The sequence below is a fragment of the Trichechus manatus genome, unplaced genomic scaffold (assembly GCF_000243295.1).
Source record: "Trichechus manatus latirostris isolate Lorelei unplaced genomic scaffold, TriManLat1.0 scaffold00212, whole genome shotgun sequence".
In the NCBI taxonomy this organism is placed as follows: domain Eukaryota; kingdom Metazoa; phylum Chordata; class Mammalia; order Sirenia; family Trichechidae; genus Trichechus; species Trichechus manatus.
Window position 1 is genome coordinate 355,332 of NW_004444148.1, and position 27,224 is coordinate 382,555.

A 27,224-nucleotide genomic window follows, 5' to 3' on the forward strand; every position below is an offset into this window, starting at 1 on the left:
TAACCCATTTATTATACTATGGGTTGTAAATAGGGAGAATTTTTTTTTCCAATCACAGCTTTCACTATGTTCCGTCAAATTCCATTTTTCTCTCCCTTTAATTAAATCTGGGACCAATCTCATACTTTTCTGTCAGTTTCCTTAGGGTAGTCATTTGGTTTATTCCTAACCCAAGAACTCCCTGTGATGGGGCACCTCTTTTCTATGGTTTCCAGAGGCTCATGTCTCAGACTTGGGATAGCCTCAGAGCTCCTGCCTTTCCTCCACTCTGTATACCTTCAAGCAGAGGCACAGGCACCTCCAAATTTCTCCATTCCTTTGACGGACCTTGGGACTCAAATGGAGAAAGGGCTGCAAGGGAGAATTGCCCCCACCACCCACACCCACCCCATGGAACAACCCCTCCCAGGAACTCCTCCAGCATTCTTCTCTCCAATGATAGCTCTAAGATTCCACAGCACCCAGCTAGCGAGGGTGGCATCTGTACATCCTGGTTGCAGGCACCCCCATAACCTACAAATAATTGTCTTGGGGTTTCAGTCGCCCGGCTTTAGTGGATACTTTCAGCATCCTCCTCCTTCTGACCAAAGGAGGAAAAGGACTTACCTCTCACTTGTAGACACTGTGTTTATGCAGCTGCTTGCAGATTCCCAGGGTTCTCTGCCTCCTCTAGTCCTGTTTCATAGCCTGGAAAGTTGCGGGGCTGGTATGAGAGTTGAGTACAGCAGAACCCATACATTGCTGAGGAAATTTTCTTGACCCAATTGGGTAAGGTTTTAATTGAAGATTCAATCACTAAATCAGGTTAGTTGCTGGGTGAGTCCTTCTCTAAACTAGGGATTCTCAAAGTGTGGTTTCCTGATCAGCAGTATCAGCATCACCTGGGAAATTGTTAGAACTATAAATTCTCAGGCCCTACCTCGGGCCTCTGAGTCAGAAACTGGGCATAAGTCCCAGGCATCTGTATTAACAAGCCCTCCAGGTGATTCTGATGCAAGCTAATATTTGGAACCACTGTTCCAAAGACCACCCCGTTCCCCAATTCAAAATGACATCCTGGCCTCTCTAAGAAATGAGTGTCTATCTGGTATGGTCTAAATAAGAAAGATCTAATTTAGTCTAAAAATTCTTCCTTCAAAATTCTCTGACCATGTTTCTTCTATCACATACTTCAGCTTAAAAGTTTCGTGATGAACTTAAGCCAAGGCAAAGAGACTCTCTTTCCTCCTACCTGAGAGAATGGAACTCCAGGAGTTTATTCTTCACTACTTTAAACAAGTAATTTCCACTTGAGTCTGATCATCGTCACAGTGATGCTTATTATTACAGGATATTTCCTTGCATACAATGACACTTAAAAGTGGAATTTACCCTTCCCTACATCATTTTTTTTCCATAGCACTTATCACCACCAAATAGCCTATATATTTAACATACTTATTTTATTTATTGTATGTCTTCCCCCACATAAATACGAGTTTCCTGAAGGAAAGAATTTTTGTGTTTTATTCACTGCTGATTCCCCAGCACCTGAAAAGGACTTGGCACAATGTAGACACTCAGGAATTATTTATTGAATGAATGCAAGGAGGTTGTTTTACAAGCTGTTGTAGATTTCTATGTTTATTGAATAATTAAATAATATTTATGGTTTTTGTTCTTATTTATAATTGTGAGAATGCTTAATACCATAGGCTTCATAAGGTCCTCAAAAGCCCCATCATTTTAGTTCAATGTAGCTTAATCAGTGAACTAGAGAATTTACTAGGCTAATGTGAAAGTTATTGTGCTTCAGGGAGGGTTGGGCTGGAACTGGACTGGGAAGGCTACGATGGGAGTAAGGGGGGAATAACTATGTGAAACCAACACAGAAGAATTCCTGTCAGTAACTTCTGGACATGTCAATCTGCTGTTTTAACAAGAATGCCTGACAGTAGGGATTATAGTTGGATAGTAAATCTGTTTATCAGTAATTGTGTTAGGTCAAACACCTCCCAGGATGCAATATTTCCAGCTTTCTCTTGGCACATTTTACAGCTCCCACTTCACAGATGTTCAATGTTTTCTCACTTGTTGATGATCCCATTGTGACGCAGTAGAGTTGGTTTCCACCTTTGAAGCACTGGGAAGGCAATAGGCAGATACATTTGGAAGTGGAGGCTGCAAAGGAAGAGAAGACAGGATGATTCATCACAGTGCTTTAGGGTTTGGTTTCACCTAACTCCTCCCCAGAGTGGTGAGCTCCTTGGTGGCAATGAATGAAAAAGGTGAAAGAAAGGCAACAGCCCCCAAATCCCAACTGAGGATGAACGGAGTGATCTGGATATAGGACAGCAGAATGCACTAATAAACCAGTCAATTACTATCTCCTGTCAACTTCGTTTCCACAATGTCTTAAGTCTTTTCTTTTCTGTCTTTTCTCATTGGCCCTGTCTTAGTATGTTTATAGTTATTTTTTATTGAGCACAGGGGCAGATTATCCAATACCAAGGTAAACACGGTGCTTACCTTGCTTACCAGATCATCTGTAGTGAACAATTTTGTATATTTTTTCACCATATCAAAGATTCTGCTTCTAAGTATGGCTGGCAGCTGTCTCTCTCCCAACCCCGCAACACCTTCCTACAGAATCAAAGCCTCTTTTCAAATTAACAATCTCTGACAGGGATGGATTACCTACTAAGGAAGGTAAGTACAGGTTTACTTGTGCTTACTTACTAATCTGTAGTGACCAATTTCACAGGAGTTTCTGGTTGTGAGAAGAACCAAAAACATATTTTAAATTATTTAAATAAAAACTCTACTTAAAAATATCTATGTTTCAATTTGATTACCCCAAGACATTATGCTAATTTCAACAATATTGGTTAAGTATTTAAACTTTTTATTATCCTTTTTTCAGACAAACTTAAGAGTCCTGGAGTCTGTAGGGATTTAGATATATGTACAGTAAAGGGGTGATAGTAAAGGCAGATATTTTCATGAAATTGTAAGCCACATATTATCTTTCAGTCAGATTTGAAAAGAATAATTCATGGGAAAACAGCAGAAAAAAATGTTTTGCAATAGAAGAGCTCCTTGAAGACCTTTTATCCACAATAAATGAGAAAGAATGGAAGCAACTCACTAACACATCCCCAAATACTTGACCTACCTATTGTAGTATATTCAGGGATCATTTTTATCCTCCCTGCTGTTCAAAATCCTGTTATTTTCTGTATGTATTTTTGATAATAGTGTTCTCACAGTTGCAATTCCCAGATCAAAAGGTTATATTTTAAGAACAAAATGTTGTACATTTTCAGCTATTTTCTACCACAAATTATTGTTTCTGGGAGAGATGCCAGTTGGGTAATGGTGTTGGTCAAGCATCATTAAAAAAAAAAAAAGGAATAGTTTTTATCTACAAGATAATACCAGTCAGAATTAAGCAACTTATACATTGGGCCCTGTGTGGTATGAAGGCTGGAAGCCTCAGATGTTGACCTCCTGGTTTGTTGCCATCAGATGTGGCTTGCTGACTATGCCTGCTGTGTCCACCCTCTGTCATGAGTTCAATCCTGTGACCTCTCAAGGGAAATGGATCCTGATGATCAACTTTAAGTGGATCAGGAAGGAGCTGGACTTGGGTCATAAGACATCTCTCCTCTCCAGGACTAAGCTCAAGAACATTGGGTTGGAAAGCGAAAGAAGAGTCAAGTGGAACAATAATGGTTGTGTCTTTGTTTTTGCAAAAGTAAGATGGTTTTTAGCAAAAGTTAGAGTAACAATTCAGTAAGTTCCCATTGCATACTTTCTGCTCTGATTTAAGATAATTTCTGAAAATGTGTTACAAGAGAAATCTAGCTGCCTATCTGGATTTTGTTAAATCCTAGTTTCTAACCCACCTTTGTGTATTGTACGAAGCTTATTTAGGCTAATTCAGAGTCATACTTCATTTTAGAGCAAATGCACTTCTGTGATGTTCCTGCATCCAAGCAATTCACAAATGAAATACCAATAGCCAATAAATTATGAAAAATGGAAATGTAGTGTCACTCTTAGTTATCGAGTTGGCAGAGATAGACTGATAACTTCCAAGTTTGGTGAGAGTGTAAGTGGGCAGGCCACTATCGTATATTGTAGGTAGGAATATAATATGGTAAAAACATTTCTGCAGAGCAAGTTGATACCTTGTATCAACAAAATTTTATTTTTAAATATATGTTTTTAAAAATATATATTAATATATTTTAAAATACAAAAATAAATATATTCTAAAATAACTTTTACCTTGAGTTCCATTTTCTAGAGTAATCCTAAGGAGATAATCTAAGATTATAAATTTATCTGTGATGGATTTATATCTATCAAAACTGATTATAATAGCAAAATGTGGGGAAAAATTCAAATGCCTAACAGTATTAGTTAAATAAATCACAGAAAATCCATGTGGACTTTTCCCAGACATTGAAAATGATGTGACAGAAAAATACACAATGACATTGAAATAGTTACATGATGCATTAAGTACAAAAAGGTCATATAAAAATAGCAAGTAGTTTGCCACTCCATATTATTTTTTGAGAATCTGTGTTATACGCATGGTCACCCCTGAGATGTGTATGGTCCCTGGCAAAGTTTTTTATGGGCTTCTGTTTATATAAACAATTTGAGTCCCTTCCAATCTTATTAAGGTAGTTATCTCTAATTGCGGACAGGTCACATTTTTCTTTCTGTTTAAATCATTTTATAAATTTTTTTTTCCAATGAAAAGGAATTATTTTTAATTAATGAAAAGTAATTTTTAAGAAGATTATGTATATATGCAAATAAGACATATTAGCTGGGCTGAAGTTTAAGCAAGACCATTTCTATTATAGTATGTGGCCAGTCCCGGAGCTTACCTAAACATTTTTCCCAGTCATAGCAGGTATCGTAACCACAGGATTCTTTCTTTGTGCTATCGGATGAAAGTTTTACCCTTTCAAGACCCCATTCTAACTGTGGACCATCTTGGCAGGAACCAATATGTAGAAAATGCAGTTGTTGGTTATTTAAACATTTCTCTGCCGACAACTCACAAGCAGATGAAGTAAAGTGATGGCCAGAGGCTGTATCAAACACGCAGAGGTCTTCTGAGTAAGAGCTGTCCAAGAGAGGAAAGCAAGTATTTACACATGAAGATCAGAAAAAAAAGAAAGGGTATATAACCAATTGGTTATGTTAACTTACCACTTTTCTTTTCCCATTCTTTTTTCCTTAAACCAATCTCTCTCTCTTTTTTCATAATAGCAAAGGTAATATCTGTGCCCTTTCTTTCACCTCAAAGTATTAGATAACTGTTACTAAGAGTGAAGAAGGCCCAGGGTCATATCCTCTAAGGTTGCAAATGGCAATTTGACAGTTTCATTAATAAGAATCCCAAAGCCTGAATCTTCTGGACAGCAGCACTAAGAATTTACTTATCTTTTTTTTTTTTTAAACTGTACTTTAGATGAAGGTTTACAGAACAAACTAGCTTCTCATTAAACAGTACACATATTGTTTTGTGACATTGGTTACCAACCCCACGACATGTTAACACTCTCCCTTCTTGACCTTGGGTTCCCTATTACCAGCTTTCCTGTCCCCTCCTGCCTTCTAGTCCTTGCCCCTGGGCTGATGTGCCTCATTAGCCCCGTTTTGTTTTATGGGCCTGTCTAATCTTTGGCTGAAGGGTAAACCTCGGGAGTAACTTCATTACTGAGCTAAAAGGGTGTCCAGGGACCGTACTCTCTAGGTTTCTCTAGTCTCTGTCAAGTCAGTAAATCTAGTCTTTTTTTGTGAGTTAGAATTTTATTCTACATTTTTCTCCAGCTCTGTCCGGGACCCTTTATTGTGATCCCTGTCAGACCAGCCGGTGGTAGTAGCCAGGCACCATCTAGTTGTACTGGACTCAGTCTGGTGGAGGCTGTAGTACTTGTGGTCCATTAGTCATTTGGACTAGTCATTCCCTTGTGTATTTAGTTTTCTTCATTCTCCCTTGCTCCTGAAAGGGTGAGACCAGTGGAATATCTTAGATAACTGCTCACAAGCTTTTAAGATCCCAGGTGCTACTCACCAAAGTAGAATGCAGAGTATTTTCTTTATAAACTATGGTATGCCAACTGAGCTAGATGTTCCCTGAGACTATGGTCCCCACAGCCCTTAGCCCAGTAATTTGGTCCCTCAGGGAGTTTAGATGTGTCTATGACCTTGCCTTGGACAGGCTGTGCTGGCTTCCCCAGTACTGTGTACTGTCTTACCCTTCACCACAATTACCACTTTGCTATTGTCTGTTTAGTGTTTTTCCATCCCCATCCCTTCCCTCCCTCATAACCATCAAAGATTGTTTCTTTTTGTGTGTAAACCTTTTCATGACTTTTTATAGTAGTGGTCTCATACAATATTTGTCCTTTTGTATTGACTTATTTAACTCAGCACAATGTCCTCCACATTCATCCATGTTGTGAGATGCTTCGCAGATTCATCATTGTTCTTTATCGTTGCGTAGTACTCCATTGTGTGTATGTACCATAGTTTGTTTATCCATTCATCTGTTGATAGGCATCTAGGTTGTTTCCATCTTTTTTGCTATTGTGAACAATGCTGCAATGAACATGAATGTGATGGCTCTTATTTCTCTAGGATATATTCCTAGGAGTGGGATTATTGGATCATTTGGTATTTCTATTTCTAGCTTTCTAAGGAAGCACCATATCATTTTCCAAAGTGGTTGTACCATTTTGCATTCCCACCAGCAATGCATAAGAGTTCCGATCTCCCCACAGCCTCTCCAATATTTGTTATTTTCTGTTTTTTTTGATTCATGCCAGTAATGCTGGGGTGAGACAGTATCTCACTGTTTTGATTTGTATTTCTCTAATGTCTAGTGAACATGAGCATTTCCTCATGTGTCTGTTGGCCACTTGAATGTCTTCTTTGGTGAAGTGTCTGTTCATTTCCTGTGTGCATTTTTTAATTGGATTATTTGTTTTTTTGTTGTAGAGGTATTGGATTTTCCTGTAGATTTTAGAGATTAGACCTTTGTCAGATTTGTCATAGCCAATTTTTTTTTCCAAGTCTGTAGGTCCTCTTTTTATTCTTTTAGTGAAGTCTTTTGATGGGCCTAAATGTTTAATTTTTAGAAGATTCCAGTTATCTAGTTTATCTTCTGGAGTTTGTGTATTTTTAATTATGGTTTGTATCCTGTTAATACCGTTTATTAGGACCTCTAGCATTGATCCTGTTTTTTCTTCTATGACCTTACAGTTTTTGGTTTCATATTTAGGTCTCTGATCCATTTTGAATTAGTTTTTGTGTATGGTGTGAGGTATGGATCCTGTTTCATCTTTTTTGCTAGTGGACATCCCAATATCTCTTTTTTTAATCCTTCCATTTCATCCTCCATGCTGCCTGGGATTTATTTTTCTAAAACTTCATTTTAATCTTTAACTCCCAAATTAAAGTCTGAATTATTAATTTTTTTTTGAGAGACAACTGTTTTTATTTTTGTTAATCATACTGTTGGTTTGCATGTATGATAGGTTTCTTTAAAAGACATTTTATCATTTCGTTAATAAGTTTTGTGTAATTTTTTCCATGGCATTAAATATTTTTACATTATCATGTTAATGAAGAGATTTGGTAGTGGAATGATTAAGCACACAGCTGCTAACCAAAAGCCTGGTGGTTTAACCTACCCAGCTGCTCTGTGGGAGAAAGACCTGGCAGTCAATCTCCATAAAGATTACAGCGTAGAAAAACCTATGGGCAGTTCTACTCTGTCACATGGGGTCGCAGAGTCAAAATCTTCTTGACTGCACCTAACAACAATAGCATCATCATGTTAAAACCAAAAAAACCAAACCCATTGCTGTCGAGTCAATTCTGACTCATAGCAACCCTATAGGACCATGGCTTGTGTCAAGCTCACCTTAGTTCTTAAAGTGACATCTTTGCTTTTTAACACTTTAAGAGGTCTTTCACAGTAGATTTGCCCAATGCAATCTGTCTTTTGATTTCTTTTTTAAAATTTTTTTTTATTGTACTTTAGATGAAGGTTTACAGAACAAATAGTTTCTTATTAAACAGTCAGTACACATACTGTTTTACGACATTGGTTAACAACCCCACATGTCACCACTCTCCCTTCTCGACCTTGGAGGACCTTTTTTTTGGTGAAAATATGCATAGCCAAAGTTACACCATTTCAAAAGTTTCCACATGTACAGTTCAGTGACATCAATTACATTCTTCCAGTTGTGCTGCTATTCTCACTATCCTTTTCCAAATTATTCCATCACCATTATCTTCAACTCGCTGCCCCCTAGGCTTCCCATCAAACCTTTTGAGTTGCTGTTGTCAATTTGATCTCACATAGATAATTCTTCTTCTTTTTTTTTTTGTACCTTAGATGAAGATTTGCAGAACAAATAGTTTCTCATTATACAGTTAGTACACATATTGCCCTATGACAATAGTTAACCCCACGACATGTCAACAGTGTCCCTTCTCAAACTTGGGTTTCCTATCACCAGCTTTCTTGTCCCCTCTTGCCTTCAAGTCCTTATCCCTGGACTGCTGTGCCTCATTAGTCCCATTTTGTTTTATGGGGCTGTCCAATCCCCAGCTGAACAGTGAACCTCAGGAGTAATTCACCACTCAGCTAAAAGGGTGTCCAGGGACCATACTCTCGGGTTTTCTCCAGTCTGTCAGGCCAGTAAATCTGGTCTTTTTTTGTGATTTAGAAGTTTGCTCTACATCCTTCTCCAGCTCTGTCCAGGACCCTCTATTGTGATCTCTGTCAGATCAGTCAGTGGTGGTAGCTGGGCGCCATCTAGCTGTACTGGACTCAGTCTGGTGGAGGCTGTGGAAGCTGTGGTCCATTAGTCCTTTGGACTAATCTTTTCCTTTTATCTTGTTCTCTTCATTCTCTTTTGCTCCCGAAGCGGTGAGACCAGTGGAGTATCTTAGATGGCTCCACACAGGCTTTTAAGACCCCAGACGCTACTCACCAAGGTAGAATGTAGAACATTGTCTTTATAAACTGTGTTATGCCAATTGAGCTACATGTTCCCTGAGATCATGGTCCCCTCAGCCCTCCAGCCAGCAATTCAGTCCTTCAGGGAGTTTGGGTGTGTCTATGGAGCTTCCATGACCTTTCCTTGCACAAGTTGTGCTGGCTTCCCCCGTATTGTGTACTGTCTTACCCTTCTCCAAAGTTACCACTTATCTATTGTCTCTTTAGTTCCCCCCGCACCCTTCCCATCCCTTGTAACCAGCAAAGATTGTTTCTTTTTGTGTGTGAACTTTTACATGAGTTTTTACAGTAGAAGTCTCATACAATATTTGTCCTTTTGTGATTGCCTTATTTCACCATAATGTCCTCCAGTTGATCCATGTTATGAGATGCTTCACAGATTCATCAGTTCTTTGTCGTTGCATAATACTCCATTGTGTGTATGTACCATAAGTTGTCTATCCATTCATCTGTTGATGGGTATCGAGGTTGTTTCCATCTTTTTGCTATTGTGAACAATGCTGCAATGAACATGGGTGTGCATATTTCTGTTTGTGTGACGGCTCTTATTTCTCTCAGATATATTCCTAGGAGTGGGATTGCTGGATTGTATGGTATTTCTATTTCTAGCATTCTAAGGAAGCACCACATCATTTTCCAAAATACTTGTATCATTATGCATTCCCACCAACAGTGCGTAAGAGTTCCGATCTCCCCATAACCTCTCCAACATTTGTTATTTCCAGTGTTTTTGATTCGTGCCAGTAGTGCTAGGGTGAGATGGTATCTCACTGTGGTTTTAATTTGCATTTCTCTAATGGCTAGTGATTGCGAGCATTTCTCATGTGTCTGTTGGCCACTTGAATGTCTTCTCTGGTGAAGTGTCTGTTCATTTCCTTTGCCCATTTTTTAATTGGATTATTTGTCTTTTTGTTGTAGAGGTGTTGGATTTTCCTGTAGATTTTAGAGATTAGACCTTTGTCGGATTTATCATAGCCAAATTTTTTTTTCCCAGTCTGTAGGTCCTCTTTTTACTCTTTTAATGAAGTCTTTTGATGAGCAGAAGTGTTTAATTTTTAGAAGATCCCAGTTATCTAGCTTATTTTCTGGAGTTTGTGTGCTGTTGGTTATGGTTGGTATCCTGTTAATGCTATGCGTTCGGGCCTCTAGCATTGGTCCTATTTTTTCTTCTATGAACTTTACAGTTTTTGGCTTTACATTCAGGTCTTTGATCCATTTTGAATTAGTTTTTGTGTGTGGTGTGAGGTATGGGTCCTGTTTCATTTTTTTGCGGATGAACATCCAGTTTTGCCAGCACCATTTGTTAAGAAGACTGTCTTTTCCCCATCTGATGGATAAAGTCTGAATTCTTAAACTCTGGTAATCAAGATCTTCCATAAATTGGTTGCAGTTGACTTCCTTCCCAGTGCTATTTCTCATCTTCCTAAAACCCTCCTCATCACCTGACAATTGTATTTATCATTTACTAACCTGAAAAAAGGAGTCCCTGAATGAGACAAATGGTAAAGATTGGTGGTTCAAATTCACCCAGAGGTGCATCAAAAGAAACACCTGGTGATCTACTTCTGAAAGGTCACAGTCATTGAAAACCATAGACAGCAGTTCTACTCTGACACACATGGAGTAACCATGAGTTGAAATTGACTCGACAACTACTGTTTCTCTTCCTTTTTTTCTTTTTTAACATGAAAACACTATTCTTCCTTTGCTGCCATTTCATACCCTGTTCAGTCAGCAATGAATTCTTTCTCCTCTGCGTTCAGCTCAATTCTTGGCTACACCTTGAAGCTTTCTTTAATCAGCCTAGCCCATGATAGTCTGTACTTCCTCTGAACTATCTAACACTCACTGATTGCAGCATTAATTTAGAACGTGTCATATACAGTTTTATAACTTTTGAAGTGTGACCTTATTGTGATTAAGAGCATAAGCTTTGAAGTCATTCCCTAGGTGACCTACTTAATCTCTTAGTAGGTCCTACCACCAAGAGGTAACAAGTACTCATAGCCTTTCTCCTGTTGAGAGGACATGATCTTGGTTGCTTCAAACTTGTGTTTCTTCTCTGATGACAACTTTAGAGTCAATAATCAGTGCACCAGTGTGTAAGACTGTTTCCAGTAACTGGCCTCTAGAGCCCACAGCTGAGAACAAAAGACCGCTTTCTAAATTCAGAGAATCTAAGCTGTGGGTCCAGCCACTACACAAACTTCTCCAACTCAAAATAAAAGAGACCTGAGTTATACAGAAAGAGGCTACTGAGGTATGGCAAAGCTGAAAGAGGAGTTCCAGGGGGTAGTCTGTATTTCCACCATTTGGTATGTCAAAGATTAAGAAAATGATTTCCTCTGAATTAAGTGGACAACATGAAAAGCGTAGGTGTTCCCAAGAGGGCTATTTGCTGAATGAGGGACTCCAGCAACAAGAAGTTATGAGATAGACTGCTTGTACTGAATAGAACCCCCATCGGGTCGAATCCTTCCCATGTCAGTAGAATTATCAGAAAAAGACCCTTCTAGCATTCTCCAAAAAAACCAATAAATGTGTCTTTATAAGCATCTGTTCACCTATAGCACTGAAGAATATGAGAACATGATTTTAACATAATCAGTGTTAAAAGTGAAGCATCAACAGCTATGACCAAGTCTTTTGGCTTCCAATCCCATCATTCTCTATTTTTTTCCAACGTTTTTCAGGTGTACAATTTAGTGATATCAATTACTTTAATCAGGTTGTGCTATCATCGCCCATAATCATTGCCAAATTTCCTATCACCATAAACAGAAACTCACTGCTTACAAAACAATGACTCCCTCTTTTTGCCTCCCTACTGCCCCTGGTAAGGAGTACTCATGGCACAATGGTTAAGTTCTTGGCTACTAACTGAGAGTTTGGTGGTTCAAATCCACTCAGTGGCTTTGAGGAAGCAAGACCAGGTGATCTGCTTCCTTAAAGATTACCCATTGCTACTGAGTTGATTGCAACTCATAGTGACCCTATAGGATGGAGCAGAACAGCCCCATAGCGTTTCCAAACTGTAATTTTTACAGAAGCAGACCGCCACATCTTTCTCCTGCAGAGCGGCTGGTGGGTTCGAGTTGCTGAACTTTTGGCTGATTACTTTTAACCACTGCACCACCAGGGCTCCTTCCCATAGAGATTGCATCCCAGAAAACCCTATGGAGTAGGTCTACTCTGTCACATGGGGTCCTATGAGTCTAAATCGACTCGGTGGCACCTAACAACAACAACACCGCCCCTGTTAACCATTAATAAACTGTGGTCTCAGTATACTTGCCTGTTCTAGATATTTCATATAGGTGAGATATACAATATTTTTCCTTTTGTGATTGACTTATTTTACTCAGCATAATGTTTTCAAAGTTCATCCATGTTGTAGCATATATTAGGAGTTCGTTTTTCTTTAAGGCTGAGTAATTCTCCTTCCTCAGTAATTTGCCTCTAATTTTGTTCAGAGTAGCTGTGCATTCTGCCAAAGGATTGCATTTCACTGTGTGCCTTGCAGGCAGGTGTTGTTGTTAGGTGCCGTAGAGTTGGTGCCGACTCATAGCGACCCTGTATACAACAGAACAAAACACTGCCTGGTCCTGTATCATCCTCACAATCGTTGTTATGCTTGAGCCCATTGTTGCAGCCACTGTGCAGGTAGGTGTAGCCATGTGTATTAGTTTTCTAGGGCTGTCTTAGCAAAGTAACACAAACTGGATGGCTTAAAACAACAGAAATTCATTCTCTCACAGTTACTGAGGCTACAAGCCCAAAATCAAGATGTTTGCAGGGCCAAGCTCTCTCTGAAGATTCTATGGGAGGAATAATTCCTTGCCTCTTCTAATTTCTGGTAGTCCCAAACATTCCTTGGCTTGTAGACGCATCACTGTAATCTCTGCCGTTTCATCACATGGTGGTCTTCTCTTCATGCCTCTGTGTGTCTGTGTCTCTTCTCTTGTTATAAGGACACCAGTCATATTAGGTTAGGGCCCATCCTACACCAGTATGACTTCATGTAAACTTAACTAATTATATCTGCAATGACCCTGTTTCCAAATAAGGTCACATTCTGAGGTTCCAGGAAGAAGATGCATTTCAGGGGAGACTATTCTATCCAGTACACCATGTGAATAAGTGAAGGTTAATAAGATGGAAGCAGGTGATGGTTTTTCTGGGAAATCTTAAAAGAGAAGATGTGTCCATTTTCAGTTTTCCTTCTTTCCTGCTCCAGCAGAGCAATCTTGGACCATGAAATAACTTTAAAGATGGCAGAGTAGAGAGATGGAAAGACATTCAGTCCCACATGAAATGACAGAGTCACTTTACTAGCCTTAGATTTCTTACCTCTGCATTTATTTTGTGAGATAGAGACGCAAAATTTTATTTTAAGCTAATGATATTTTAGATTTGTCTGTTAAACTTAGCTGAAACTAGCTCTTAAGCAAACTTTCCACTCCTGGGTTTGTTCATGTAAAGAAAAGGCAGTTACACCAACAAACAGGAGATAGTAGTGACAGTCACATGAGGACGTGTCATCTTTCTTTTCCATGCTCTTTGCCGCAGCATGGAGGAATACACTGGTAAAGCTGTGTGTGTGTGTGTGTGTGTGTGTGTGTGTGTGTGTGTGTGTGTGAAGTCCACGCTGAAAACATTTTATTCCATTTCAAGATTTTTGAGTCATAAATTTGTTCTCTATTTAAAGGGGAAGAGCTTTGAGATAATTGAGTCTGGAGTTGTAAAATGGACAGGAATAAATCCTTATAGCCAAAATGGAACTGTTTTAATGAACAAAAGCCAAGCAAACTTAGGGACCCAGGCTGAAAGATAATTAAGAAAGCTTGCTACCCAGTGGTGAAGGAGGTATTCAACAGAGCACAGAGGTATCAGTCATGTGAAAAATTAATACGTTCCATGTTTGTGCATCAATAAGCTTAACTCCTCCACCAAGCTGGTTGCACTAGATTGGCTTTTCCAATTTCCAAACACAGTCCATAGGGTCTCTCTTACCTACAGTCTTCTGCTGGAGATATACAAATGCATTCAGATCCTGACTGTTTTTGTCCCAGTTGACAATGGCCCTGTAATTTTGTTAGAATATCTGAAACAAATTAAAAAAGATAAAAGAAAAGTACACAGCATGAATTCCACATGAGAAGCTTGAATTCAGGATGAGAAGGCAGTGGTGAAAGATCCTCATTTATCTCCTGGAGTTAGAGCACTCATTTTGGATTTTCTAAATATGTTGTCATGAAATATTCTGTTGGAAAAGTCCTTTCCAGTCCTCATGAGCTGTCATTTTCCAGCCTCAAATTGCCATTAAGTTCAGAAAACTAAAGAAAATGGAACTGGTGATATTTATGTTCATTTGCTTTTCAAATATGTATTGAGCACCTAAAATGTTTCTGGCACTGTGTTAGGTTCTGTGGATAGTGGATAGAGTGAAATCTGACCCAAACCCTGTGATCATAGACCTTACAGTCTTGTGGGGCAGATAGACGGTCATCAAACACAGTGATACAAATAGAATTGCTGCTGCTATTAGTGCAATTAAAGAGAAAGCATATAATCAAGAAAATTGATATAGCCAGAAAGGTTAGGAATGGTAAAATGGGGAGAAGGGAGAGTGTTCAAAGCAAAGAAAACATCAGATAAAACACACTCAAAAGAGAGGCAGCCTGTGACTTTCCTGGAACCATAAGGAGGCCAGTATGATTGAAGTACAGAGAAAGAAGAGCATGGACCAAGATGCAGCCAGAGAATAGGTGGCTGCCAGGCTGTGCAGGATCTTATAAGACATTTGAAGGATTTTTGACTTTATTTTGTAAACAGAGGAAAGTCTTTGATTGGTTTTAAGCAGAGGGTGGTGTGACAAATTCAGGTCTGGGTTTTGAAAAAGAAATCCATTATGGCTTTACCATGGAGAAGGCATGGTGATTTGGAGAGTCATGGTGGACAAGAGGGCCATGGGTAGAAAATCTATGAGGGTATTATAGTAGTTCAGGTGAAGGAGGATGGTAATTTGGACTAGAACCCAGTAACAACAATAAGAGTAGATCTATGAAACGGGAAACTTTGGTGGTCTTTGTTTACTGTTGAGGCCCACCCAGAGAACCTTGAGTGGCTAACCTAGAACCTAGTGCTGACCTCCCAAGCCTGTTGGATGACAGTAGACCTCCCGGGTTTGGATCCAATAACCACAGAACCAAAATGGCCTTGGTAAGCAAGTAATTGTCAGGAAGGGGCAGCAGGCAGGCTTTATTTAGATAGTCTGTTACATCAGATGGCAGAACAGGGTATTCAGCTCATAGTTTCTTCTATTAACCTACCAGGTAGAAAGTTTGATAGGGGAAGGAGATTTATGCTAGAGGCAAAAATAAAGATTTTAAAAATTGGTGGATTTTCTTCATTTCCTACAATTACTACCAGTTAGGACCCTCATTTCATATGGTGAAATTCAGCCCAGAACCTTCATTAACTTGGAGATCTGCAGCCTGTAAGACCTCAGGTACTAAGATTTACACTGACATGAGACTGATTTTCTTTTATGTGTGTGTAGCTATGCATTTTTGCCCTTTGTAAATAAATCCACACTTAGATCAGGGAGAGACTCCAAGCTATAAATTGTTTCTAAAGAGAATCAGCTTTCAAGTAGTAAAGAGCACCGCTCTGTCACTACTGTTTTGAAATTTTCAGTGATCACATGGAAGGAGCCTTTGTTTCCCCACTAATTGTTGAAACCTGAACTGACCCTCAGCTACCCCACACTCCTAGCAGTTTGCGAGTTACATATGAGTGAAAAGTGCTGAGGGCAAGGGGATCTTCTGAAGTGAGACTGGAGGTGCTAATTTCTCAGAAGAAAGAAGGAACTGTGGAGGCGTACAGTATCTCACTCCTGTAGAAAGCAACACTCTCTTTCACATTGAAAGAACTAAGAGTCTTTCCCTGGCCAAGCTACAGTCTGAAATTCTCTTCACCTCACTGTTCTCCACACATTGAAAAGAAAGAGTGTTCCGATCTATTATTTAGTTTCTCTTTCTATGACTCCCCTCACTGATCTTTAGTTCTGTTACTATTATAGGAGAGGAAGTAAATAACATAGGATATTTATCTCCTTTATCTAGATGTAAAACATTTCATATCTCAGTTTAGACTATAATTTAAATTTCTTTTCTGATCACAGAGGTGTGTGTGTGTGTGTGTGCACATGAGCTCACACACATGCACTATTATGTATATAAGGCACCCGAGGATCTTAACTCGTTGAAGCCTGCAGTTCCCCATCCCTCTGACACTTACCATCAGGCATCTAGTGAAAGCAAGATACAATATTAACCTGGAAAAGCTCTCAAGAGGTCCCTGTATCAATAGTTTCATTTAATGTTATGCAATACGTTAACTTCCCCCTTCCCTAAACATTTTATAAAAGCCCAGAAGAGAATAAAGAAGGCAACATGGCAAAGAGCTTGGAGGAATTAGCGAGCTGGTGTCTAGTCTCTGTTTGACTCAGACTGTGTAAGCTTACGTTTAATTTAGCCTCTCTGTACCTCCGGCTTTTCCGTAAGTAAAACAGGCCTAATGATACCTGATCTCAGCTACCTCCACAAGAATTCTCTGATTACAAAGCAGGTATTATTTGAGCAAGTACATTGAGAAATTTGGAAGATATGAATTAATAGAAGCTCTCATAACTCTCATCCAGTTAACTGTCTTGACAGATTAACTAGTGTTCTCCAGTACCCTTGTACGAGCTTCTGACTGTCTCACACTGAACTTTCAAAATTTATGGACTACTCTCTCATCCAGCATCACACTTCTGCCACCTGTTGAGCTGTATGTTTACCAAGGTCAGTTTTGTTTATTTCCAAATCTATTTATGCCTGCTACACTTGTTATTGGAGCCCTGGTGGTGCAGTGGTTAAGAGCTTGGCTGCTAACCAAAAGGTCAGCAGTTTGAATCTACCAGCTGCTCCTTGGAAACTCTGTGGGGCAGTTCTACTCCATTCTATAGGGTCCCTGTGAGTTGGAATCAACTCAACAGCAAATGCATTTGTTTTTTGGTTTATACTTGTTATTGTAATTGTATAAGCTGATTAAATATTAAATAAATTGACACAATATAGGAGGAAAAAGGAGTATTCTTATGACAACTAAGTTGAAAGCGCTGAACAATTTAATGAAGGTGATCAGCAAAAAATCTGTTTTGAATTAGTTGTGAATGGGACTTCTGTAAAAAATCAAGGAACAAAAGTATTTTATATTTTCTAGTCAGTTTGCTTCAAACGTGTCTTTAAGTTTTCAGCTCTCTTCATAATAATGGTTCTTAATTCTGGATGCACATTTGGATTAGCTAGAAGAGGCTTTAAACAAATATTGGGCCTTCCCCCAGCTCAATGAAATCAGAATCTGGGGGATGGCACCCTGGGCAGAGGTATTTTTTGAAAAAATGTCCCACCTGGAGTTAAAAACCATTGTTTCAGAGAAACTGATATGAGATAATATAGATGATGAGTTATGAGTGTGCTTTATTTGAGGAAGATGCTTTGAAATTCAAGTGAGGAGACTGCTCAGGAAATAAAAGCTGTTTGTCCTACGCTAGCAAATGGATGAATACCTGTTTCTACATTTTAGGCTAACATCAAATGCTTCATAATGTGCGTACTACTTTTTTAATACACAGATACACAGAGTCACTGTTCCAAAAAGAATTGGTTGATATTCAACTATTTCAGGAGGTAGCATATAAACAAGAACTGATGGTACTGAAGGAAGAAGTCCAAGTTGCACTGAAGACATTGGCAAAAAACAAGGCTCCAGGAACTGATGGAATGCCAATTGAGATGTTTCAACAAATGGATGCAGTGCTGGCGGTGCTCACTTGTCTATGCCAAGAAATTTGGAAGACAGTTACCTGGCCACACAACTGAAAGAGATCCATATTTGTGCCTATTCCAAAGAAAGGTGATCCAACAGAATGTAGAAATTATCGAACGATATTATTAATATCACACACAAGTAAAAGTTTGCTGAAGATAATTCTAAATGGTTGCAGCAGTACATCAACAGGGAACTGCCAGAAATTCAAGCTGGATTCAGAAGAGGAATGGAATGGGAGATATCATTGCTGATGTCACATGGATCTTGGCTAAAAGCAGAGAATACCAGAAAGATGTTTACCTGTGTTTTATTTACTATGCAAAGGCATTTGACTGTGTAGATCATAAATTATGGATAACATTGTGAAGAGTGGGAATTCTAGAACACTTAATAGTGCTCATGGGGAACCTGTACATAGACCAAGAGGCAGTCATTTCAACAGAACAAGGGGATATTGCATAGTTTAAAATCAGGAAAGGTATGTGTCAGGGTTGTATCCTTTCACTGTACTTATTCAATCTGTATGCTGAGCAAATAATACGAGAAGCTGGACTACATGAAGAAGAACATGGCATCAGGATTGGAGGCAGACTCATTTACAGCCTGCGATATGTGGATGACACATCCTTGCTTGCTGAAAGCAAAGAGGACTTGAGGCACTGGGATGAAGATAAAAGACTATAGCCTTCAGTATGGACTGTACCTCAACATAAAGAAAAAAAAAAATCCTCACAACTGGATCAGTAAGCAACATCATGATAAATGGAGAAAAGACTGAAGTTGTCATTTTACTTGGATCCACAATCAACACCCATGGAAGCAGCAGTCAAGAAATCAGACAATGCATTACACCGGGCAAATCTGCTTCAAAAGATCTGTTTAAAGTGTTAAAAAGCAAAGATGTCACTTTGAGGACTAAAGTGCACCTGCCCCAAGCCATGGTACTTTCAATTGCCTCATATGGATGTGGAAGCTAGACAATGAATAAGGAAAACTGAAGAAGAATTGATGCCTTTGAATTATGGTGTTGGTAAAGAATATTGAATATGCCATGGACTACCAGAAGAATGAATAAATCTGTCTTGGAAGAAGTACAACCAGAATGCTCCTTAAAAACAAGGATGGTAAGACTTAGTCTCACATACTTTGGACATGTTATCAGGAGGAACCAGTTCCTGGAGAAGGACATCATGCTGGTAAAGTAGATGATCAGCAAAAAAGAGGAAGACCTACAATGAGAGGGATTGACACAGTGGCTGCAACAATGGGCTCAAGCGTAACAACGATTGTGAGGATGGTGCAGGACCAGGCAGTGTTTCGTTCTGTTGTACATAAGGTTTGCTTTGAGTTGAAAATGACTCGACGGCATTTAGCAACTATAACACTTCTTTAATGGCTCTTCATCCACTTTATCCAAAATTTTTAGTTCACTATCAATTCTGATCTTGTTAGAAGAGAGCCGCTACATTCCTCAAAATACTGAAGTTTTATATTGGGAAGGAAAATTGAACTCACCCTCTAAAGACAAGAATTGAAAACATCAACTAGACCAATAACTCCCCATTTGCTGCCTTACCTCTTTAGTTACAGAAGATGAAATAATCTAGCCCTTCAGTAGAATCTTCTGGCTTCTCCCCAAAAACACACTTAAGAAATAACATCTCTGTAAGTGATATACTACCAGTCTTGCGGTGCACCCACCTCAGCAGATAGCAGAACCCTGAGCTGCTACTCACCTTTCTCACAGGTGAGTGAGTTTGAAATGGGTGGTGTCCAGGAATCCCCACTGCATGTGTAGTTTGATGGCCCAGCAACTACAAGGCCTTTGGGGCAGGTTAGCTCAATGGAGTCACCAATTTTATATACTCTTTCAAAGGGCGTGAGTGTGAGGACTTCTTGCAGAATTGGCTTTAGGCATCCTATCCCTGCAAGGAGAGAAACATTTCAGATGCGGAGCAGAATACTCAGGCAAATGAAGTTAGATTTTATGCAACCAAAGAGATGATTTTAGTGAGATTTACTGCATTCATTAAGCTGTAGTGCCTCCTTTTGATCAGAAAACCTGGGGGTTAAGGATCCCAGGGAGTTCCTGGGTGGTGAAAATAGTTAAGTGCTTGACCACTAGCCAAAAGGTTGGCAGTTGGATCACATCCAGAGGTGCCTGGGATTACATGCCTGGCTATTTGCTTCTGAAAGGTCACAACCTTGAAAACCCTGTGGAGCAGGTTTACTCTGCACACTTGGGGTCGCCATGAGTTGGAATTGACACTACGGCAAGTAATGACAACAACAAGGATCACAGGACTCTCCTCTGAAGTTCTTCCACTAAGAAACTCCCTTTAGTTCCATTATCTGAGGTTCCTTTTCTCAGAAACTGCCTCCCAACAGAATCAACTTTCGTTACATTAGTGGGGCCTTTTCTTTTCAAGAAATCAATGTCTTCCCTCTTCTGTCTAATGACTTTCCTCAAAAGCAAGTCACTATATTGTGGGTGACAGAGAGGGAGGATATTCTAATTGACTTGCGTCACAACTCTGTTTCATGGTACACTGTAATAGCTTTTTTGGGACCCTATTTGAGCTTCTTTGAATCTTGTTTTTGATTTTACTGTAACATGGGTATGCGCAAAGTTACAAGCTCTTGAGAGGAGAGATTTCTTTACTTGTCCTCAGCAAAGGAGGTGACTATGCTCCAAGGAGCGGTGCCTTGGAGAAAGCTGCATCTCACGAAAAACTCCATTTCTGATAAGTAAAGAGTGTAAGTATCATCTTCCTGGGACTCATCAACTTGTACCAATTTGTACAGCAGGCAAGGCAGATGTCTGTGGTTATATGAGGTTATTTGCAGACTTCCTGGATTTCTTTTTAAGTGCATACTTCTCAGCGCTGTGAGTATGAGGCTAAAAGACAGGGACAGGAGAACTGAAATATGAAGATATTTTGAAATCTAATTTTAGCAAAGGAGCCCTATTTTCTACTTCACTAAATCTTTTTACCAGAGTTACTGAAAAAATAGTAAAATGTACTGATCTAAGTGTATGACTGGGCTCTATTTATATTGGGCACATTCATTCTTTAGAGTAGTCACACCCAGTGTCTGCCCAGGTTCTCACGTTGGCATTGCACGTCTTCTTGCCTCCAGGTCTGGTCTGGTAAGCATCTGAAATACTGGTATCCAACAGTTTTGAATCCAGTAAAGCAGAAAATTTCAACTTCTTCCCCAACCGAGTACAGTTTCTTTGCATTCTAGAATTAAAGCAAAAACCAGCAAACTATTAATGCTATGAACAATGAAGTCAGAACACCTCAGGGTCATCCTGGTTTCTTTCTGTTCCTTCTCTCCTGTGTCTGTGCAGTCACAGAGTCCTGTCAAATTCTTCTTCTAAATATCTCTCAAGTTGTCTCCTTCCTTCCTGTGCCATCACCACTGCCTTTGTGCAGGGAATTTATCATCTCTTGCCAGAACAACTTCCTACCTTGTACCTCTTATTGTTAGAATCTTCCTCTTCAAATCCATCTTCCTTATCGCTGCTCTAAATTGATTAAGATATATTTTTACTTAAAGACTTCTTCCCACCTGCTTTGAATTGAATTATGTCCTTCCAAAAGATATGATGAAATCCTAAACAATGTATCTGTGAATGTGGCCTTGTTTGGAAATAGGATCTTTGAAGATGTGATTATTTAGGTTAGTATGAGGTCATCCTGGAATAGGGTGGGTCCTGATCTTATGTGACTAGTGTTCTTATAAAAGAGGAGAACAGATACATAGAGACAGAGTGATGAGGTCCATGTGAAGATGCATCTACAAGCCAAGGAATACCAAGGATTGCTGGTCATCACCCGAAACTAAGAGAGAGGCATGGAACAGCCCTTCTCAGAGCCCTCAGAAGGAATCAACATGACTGATACCCTAATTTTGGACTCCAGAAGTATAAGACAAAACATTACTCTTCTTTTAAACTATCTAGTTTGTGTTATTTTGTTACCTCAAACCTAGGAAATAAATACATTACCGTGTACAGGATGGTCTTAATCTGTGCTTCTCAACCTGTGGCCTACTATATCAAAAACAGCAAACTATATACCCAACAAGTAGTGGTTATAAATGGAATAAATAATGTATCCCACCATAACCAAACCAAATCAAACCAAACCCATTGCCATTGAGTCGATTCTGACTCGTAGCGACCCTATAAGACGAGTAGAACTGCCCCATACGGTATCCAAGGCTGTGATCTTTACGGAAGCAGACTGCCACATCTTTCTCCTGTGGAGTGGCTGGAGGTTCGAACTGTTAACCTTTTGGTTAGCAGCCAAGTGCACCATCAGGGCTCCTAATGTATCCAGTACGTACAGCAATTATATATAATTCCTATTGTGACTAACTGACTAAACATTGAAAAATGTCACTCAATTCCTAGTAACCTATTGATGATCAGGTAGTTTCTCAAGTAATGGATAATTAAAGTAAAACTACTGTCATTTGGGGGTTCACTAAAAATTTCAAGATAAAGTAGATCTTACTTAGCTTGGAATATTAGCTTTATTCTGCCTTACCATCCTCACCTCCTGCCTTTCCTCCCATAAAACCTATATTCTATCAGAAAATGAAAAATAAACCCACCTGCCATTTTTCGAGCATGTTATCCTGTTTCATGCTTCTGGGTATTTATCTGCCTCTTCCCTCTATCCTCAACACCTTCTTTTGCCTGGCCTGACAAAGTCATTCTGCAAATATGACTTCTTCTGTGAAAACCACCTTGACTTCTCCAACTTCATGAGATGAATCAACCTTTCAACTCTGGTGGCAACTTGGGTAAAGCTCTATTTTTACAGTGTTCTTTGCATTTATCAGTCCTACCCTTGACACTTGAATGGCAACTCAAGTACCAGGTCTCTGTCTCACAAGTCTTTGCTCAGTAACTGTCTGCTAAAAGGATGAAAGACACTATTATTCTTAGGGAGATAGTAATGCAATGCTCTTTTCGTTTACTGAGAAGAATTGACTAGGAAGTGATTTTCTCAGAATTGAAATCGGCAATTTTAGGGTAGGAGAAAACTCAGTCATTAACTTGTGCTGTTATTTGGCCACATAATTCGACTTGTCTCCTAGAAGATTCTTTCCTGAATACATAAAGACTATCCTATTATTGGTTATTACTGGTGTGGCTTTGTTTCCAAGGAAAAATGGAGTATGAGTGGTATTAATGATTGTGATGTTTTATTCAAAGGCTGTATGTATATTTTTTCTTGCACTACTCATGAAATTAAGTATTGCCTTAACCTTCTATTTCTATTTCTCTTATGAACTAACCTATAAGGGTATGTTACAACGCTTGAGTTTAGACCGACACATTCTGCTGGACTGACTAAATAAGGAAAACTTACCTAACGTCACTGTCACTTGCCTATAGGGGTATTATCACATGATTGTTCTAGCCTGGAATTAGGCATACCTTCCTGTTTGATTCCATACAAGGGCATTTTGTTACTAGAAGTTCCATAAGGTTCTCATTAGGAGGAATTAAAATTATATTACTTTTGAGTAAAAACTATTGTCAGATAGCGATTAGATCTTTAATAAGGAGCAAAATAAAACAAAGAGTGAATTTGTTCATGAAATGGAAACATATAATCTAATTTTAACAAAGGAGCCATAAGAATAATGAATCACTATTTCAACCTTTTATGTGCTTTTAAAATTAGAATGTCTATAATTTTAACAATTTTTCCAAGCAGCTGGTGTGAATAGAGAGTTTAAAAGTTGTTTAGGTATCTGGATCTGACAATATATAACTTACTTCTGAGATTAATGTTCTAGGGAAGAGATGGGCAAACTTTTTCTATAAAGGGTCAGATAGGCAATATTTTAGGCCTTGCAGGTCATACCATCTCTGTCACAACTACTTACCTCTTGTTGCATGAAAGCAGCAATAACAGACAATATGTAAACAGATGAGCGTGGCTGTGTTATAGTAAAACTTTACTTAAAAAAAGAGGTGATGACCAGCTTTGGCCCGTGGGCCACAATTTCTTACCCCTGTTCCTGAAGATTGAGTCCCCAAATGTGGGTCCTGGACCAGCAGCATCAGCATCACCTGGGAACTTACTAGATATAGAAATTTCTGGGCCTCACCTAAGACTTGAGCCAGAAACTCTGGAAATGGGACCCAGTAATCTGTGTTTTAACAGTCTCTGCAGTTGATTCCATTGCATTCTAGAGTTGGAGCACCTGTCCCTCCAAAATACTTCCTCTCCCTAAAACTTTTAGGCATGGTACCTTCTACAAGGGCAGAAGACAAACGATCATGGAAGATACACTAGCTGACTCTGCTCCCTGGTTATTTATTTGCTGGCCATAAAGAATCATGGGTTATTGCTTTCTGATCATGAACATGATGCAGCTGAAAAAAGATTAAAGCCTTCACCAAGGTTAAGAAAGGTAAAATTGATTCAGGAACATGCCTTCTGTGATCAGTTTAAAATATGATACATCTCCTGGAAGATTTATATCTAAAGCTACCAGCCTGTCTGACGATTTTAACTATTCAGGTTTTTTCTTTTTTTTTAAAATCATAGAAACTTATTGTGGCTTAATGGAAAGAGAGAAAGTTAATTTAAAAAGTATATTAAAATTGTTTTGACTGCTTAACAGCGCTACTTGTTTCTAAGCCAATGAGACATTAGAGACTCAACACCTATTATGACTGTAGCAAGGACTAGTTTCTCACTCTCCTAACAAGCCTCAGACAGGGGCTAGTTTGCTCAGACTTGGAAATAAGCAGCCAGATCTTAGCTGCAGATTCTCACAAGTCATCCAAACATACATTGTGTTCAAGTTCCAGTCTCCATTCATATAAACATGCCATTATCATACGAACTTCGTAGTGTCAAGGGACCTGCTATGCTCTGGCTTAACAACCAGGTCTGAACGTATTTCCGGGGAATTCAACATGGAAGAGTGGCAAAGCATTTCTAAGTATTATTATTATTATTTTTTTACATTTTGAGTCAATATATTATTAAATAGGAAAATGATAACTCTTATTAAAAGAAAATCCATACTTCTCAAATTCTATTTTTTGAACTCTAAACCTAAAGGAGGCCCTGGTGATACTGCTAACTGAAAGGTTGGCAGTTTGAACCCACCCAGAGGCTTCATAGGAGAAAGATCTGATGATCTGCTCCCATAAAGATTGCAGCCTAGGAAACCCTATGGAGCAGTTCTACTCTGTCACATGAGGTCTTGATTACTCAAAATCAACTCAATGGCACCTAACAACAAAAACAATAACAACAACCCCTGAAGTGAAGGTCAGGACACTTACCCGAATAAATCCATTTTCTGGAGGAACAGGCTGAGGACACCCTGAATCTGATTCTATCTCAGGAAGATCTACCTCTTTCATTTCTTCATCATCACTGATACATGGTTGTCCACTAAAAGGAAAAAATAAATGTGTGTGTATATATAGAGACATATTTATGTATGTACATATATGTATGCATGCAAGCATATATGTAGAAACATTTATGTATAAACATGTGTATATGTAGGTATACATACATATGTCGTGTGTTTAAATAGAGAGAAAACATTACATAGAAAGTAATAGCAGTGATCCAAAGCCCCACTAGTGTGCCGTGTTGGAATAGGTAAAATTCTAATTATTCCTTTCTCAGCCACAGGATAATAAATATCTTGACTCTCTAAGTTAGTGAGGGGAGGGGTACCCCATTCTTTCCCCTTACCCAACCTTACCTGTTTTCCATTATTGAAAATGTACAGTCTTCCTCTTGCTGCTTCTCCCCCTCACAGTGTTTCCCCCCTTGTTTGGGGGTAGGGTTATTGCATTGTCGGGTCCTTGATCTCTTATAAGTAGCATCACATGTGCTCCAGGAAGACCAGCAGCCCCAGTTCCCATTTACTGCCTCTGGAACAGAGGAAGACCCACCCATGGAGCACGGTGCATCTGAGAGTTTGGGCTTTAGACCCGGGCCAAACTGGTCCCCTTGCTTTTTAGCTAGGTGACTTCCTTTGTGGAATATCAGAACAAAATGGCAACAATTATGAATCATTTTCAACTGTCAACAAACATATATATACACATACATGCACATATATATGTTTATATGTAAACATCTTCAAATAGAATATCAAATTACATTTTCAAAGACAGTAGAATATATTCTTACTCATCACCCCCTTTCTAAGGAGTATTTGAGGTAACCATGAACATTACCTAGTCCTGTGTGAAATTTCCTTGGTTCTGACTTAATTTATCCCTTGTTACAAGACCATCCTCATTCTACATTACAATATGTAAGAGGCTTACAACTAATTTAAAAAAATGATTTCTAGTAATAACACTAATATTATTATTATTTTATTTTATTTTTTTATAATAAGGATTGCGCTATGTTTTTTTTTTTTTTTTTTAATTCTCAGGTAGATACTACTATTATCCCCATTTTATGGATGAACAAAATGAAGCATAGAAAGGTTAGGTAACTTTTCCAAGGTCACATAGCTGGTAGGTTACAGCTGAGACTTATACCAGGTTTGATTGACTTTAGGGTCTACTTTTTACAGGCTTATTTTCCTTGTGAGTTTGCACACAGTGGATGTTGCTAACAGAAGTGTTTGTATGTGTGTTTAACTGACCAACCTAGAATAGATTTCGGCAGGGAAAAGGGGCCTATCTCAGAAAAAGTTACTGGTACTTACTAGATTGAAAATCCGGAGACCGCCTCTCACAGTTCTCACCGTAGGTGCCGCTCTGGCACACACACAGACATTGGGTCCCTGAGAGCGTGGGCCGGCCGTTATTAGGACATGGCACGCACTTGCAAGGGTCAAACTTGGCTGCATATTCTCGAAAAGCTTTCCTGAGGTTGTTTCGTTTTGTCACTGCACAGGGGATATTTCTTACCAAGTCTATGATGGGAGCAAGCTAAGAGCAAAAGGTAAAGAGGAGGTAGAGTCACATCCCATTGGCAATATGTAGCCATCATTGCCTGATTCTCATAGAATGAAAGGCAAGGCCTGGAAAATTCCACACTTCAAAGGAATTATTGCAGAACATAGTATATCTGCTTGTTGAACCCAGTGGAAAAAAGTCCTCTACATGAGGGCAGGAGAATTTCTTTCCCCTCTAGAATGGATACAACAGCCGTCTGCAAAATTAGCCAGATTCTGCTGTTCCTAAGAGGTCCCTGAGTGGAGCAAATGGTTTGCTCTTGTCTACTGACTGAAAAGTTTGGTGATTCGAACCCACTCAGTGACAACATGGAAGAAA

General features: G+C 39.1%; 1 protein-coding gene across 1 annotated transcript in view; it reads right to left on the bottom strand.

Moving 5' to 3' along the window:
- Positions 1 to 1,978: 1,978 nt before the first annotated feature.
- C6 (complement C6) overlaps positions 1,979 to 27,224 on the bottom strand; it is an 82,170-nt gene continuing 56,924 nt past the window's right edge. The window contains exons 10-17 of the mRNA XM_004388437.3: positions 26,654 to 26,879; positions 25,688 to 25,859; positions 25,254 to 25,365; positions 21,036 to 21,168; positions 19,660 to 19,848; positions 14,057 to 14,147; positions 4,887 to 5,128; positions 1,979 to 2,160 (exon numbers count right to left, since the gene is read on the bottom strand). Of these exons, the coding sequence (XP_004388494.1) occupies positions 1,979 to 2,160; positions 4,887 to 5,128; positions 14,057 to 14,147; positions 19,660 to 19,848; positions 21,036 to 21,168; positions 25,254 to 25,365; positions 25,688 to 25,859; positions 26,654 to 26,879 (1,347 nt within the window). The remainder of the gene's footprint in view (positions 2,161 to 4,886; positions 5,129 to 14,056; positions 14,148 to 19,659; positions 19,849 to 21,035; positions 21,169 to 25,253; positions 25,366 to 25,687; positions 25,860 to 26,653; positions 26,880 to 27,224) is intronic.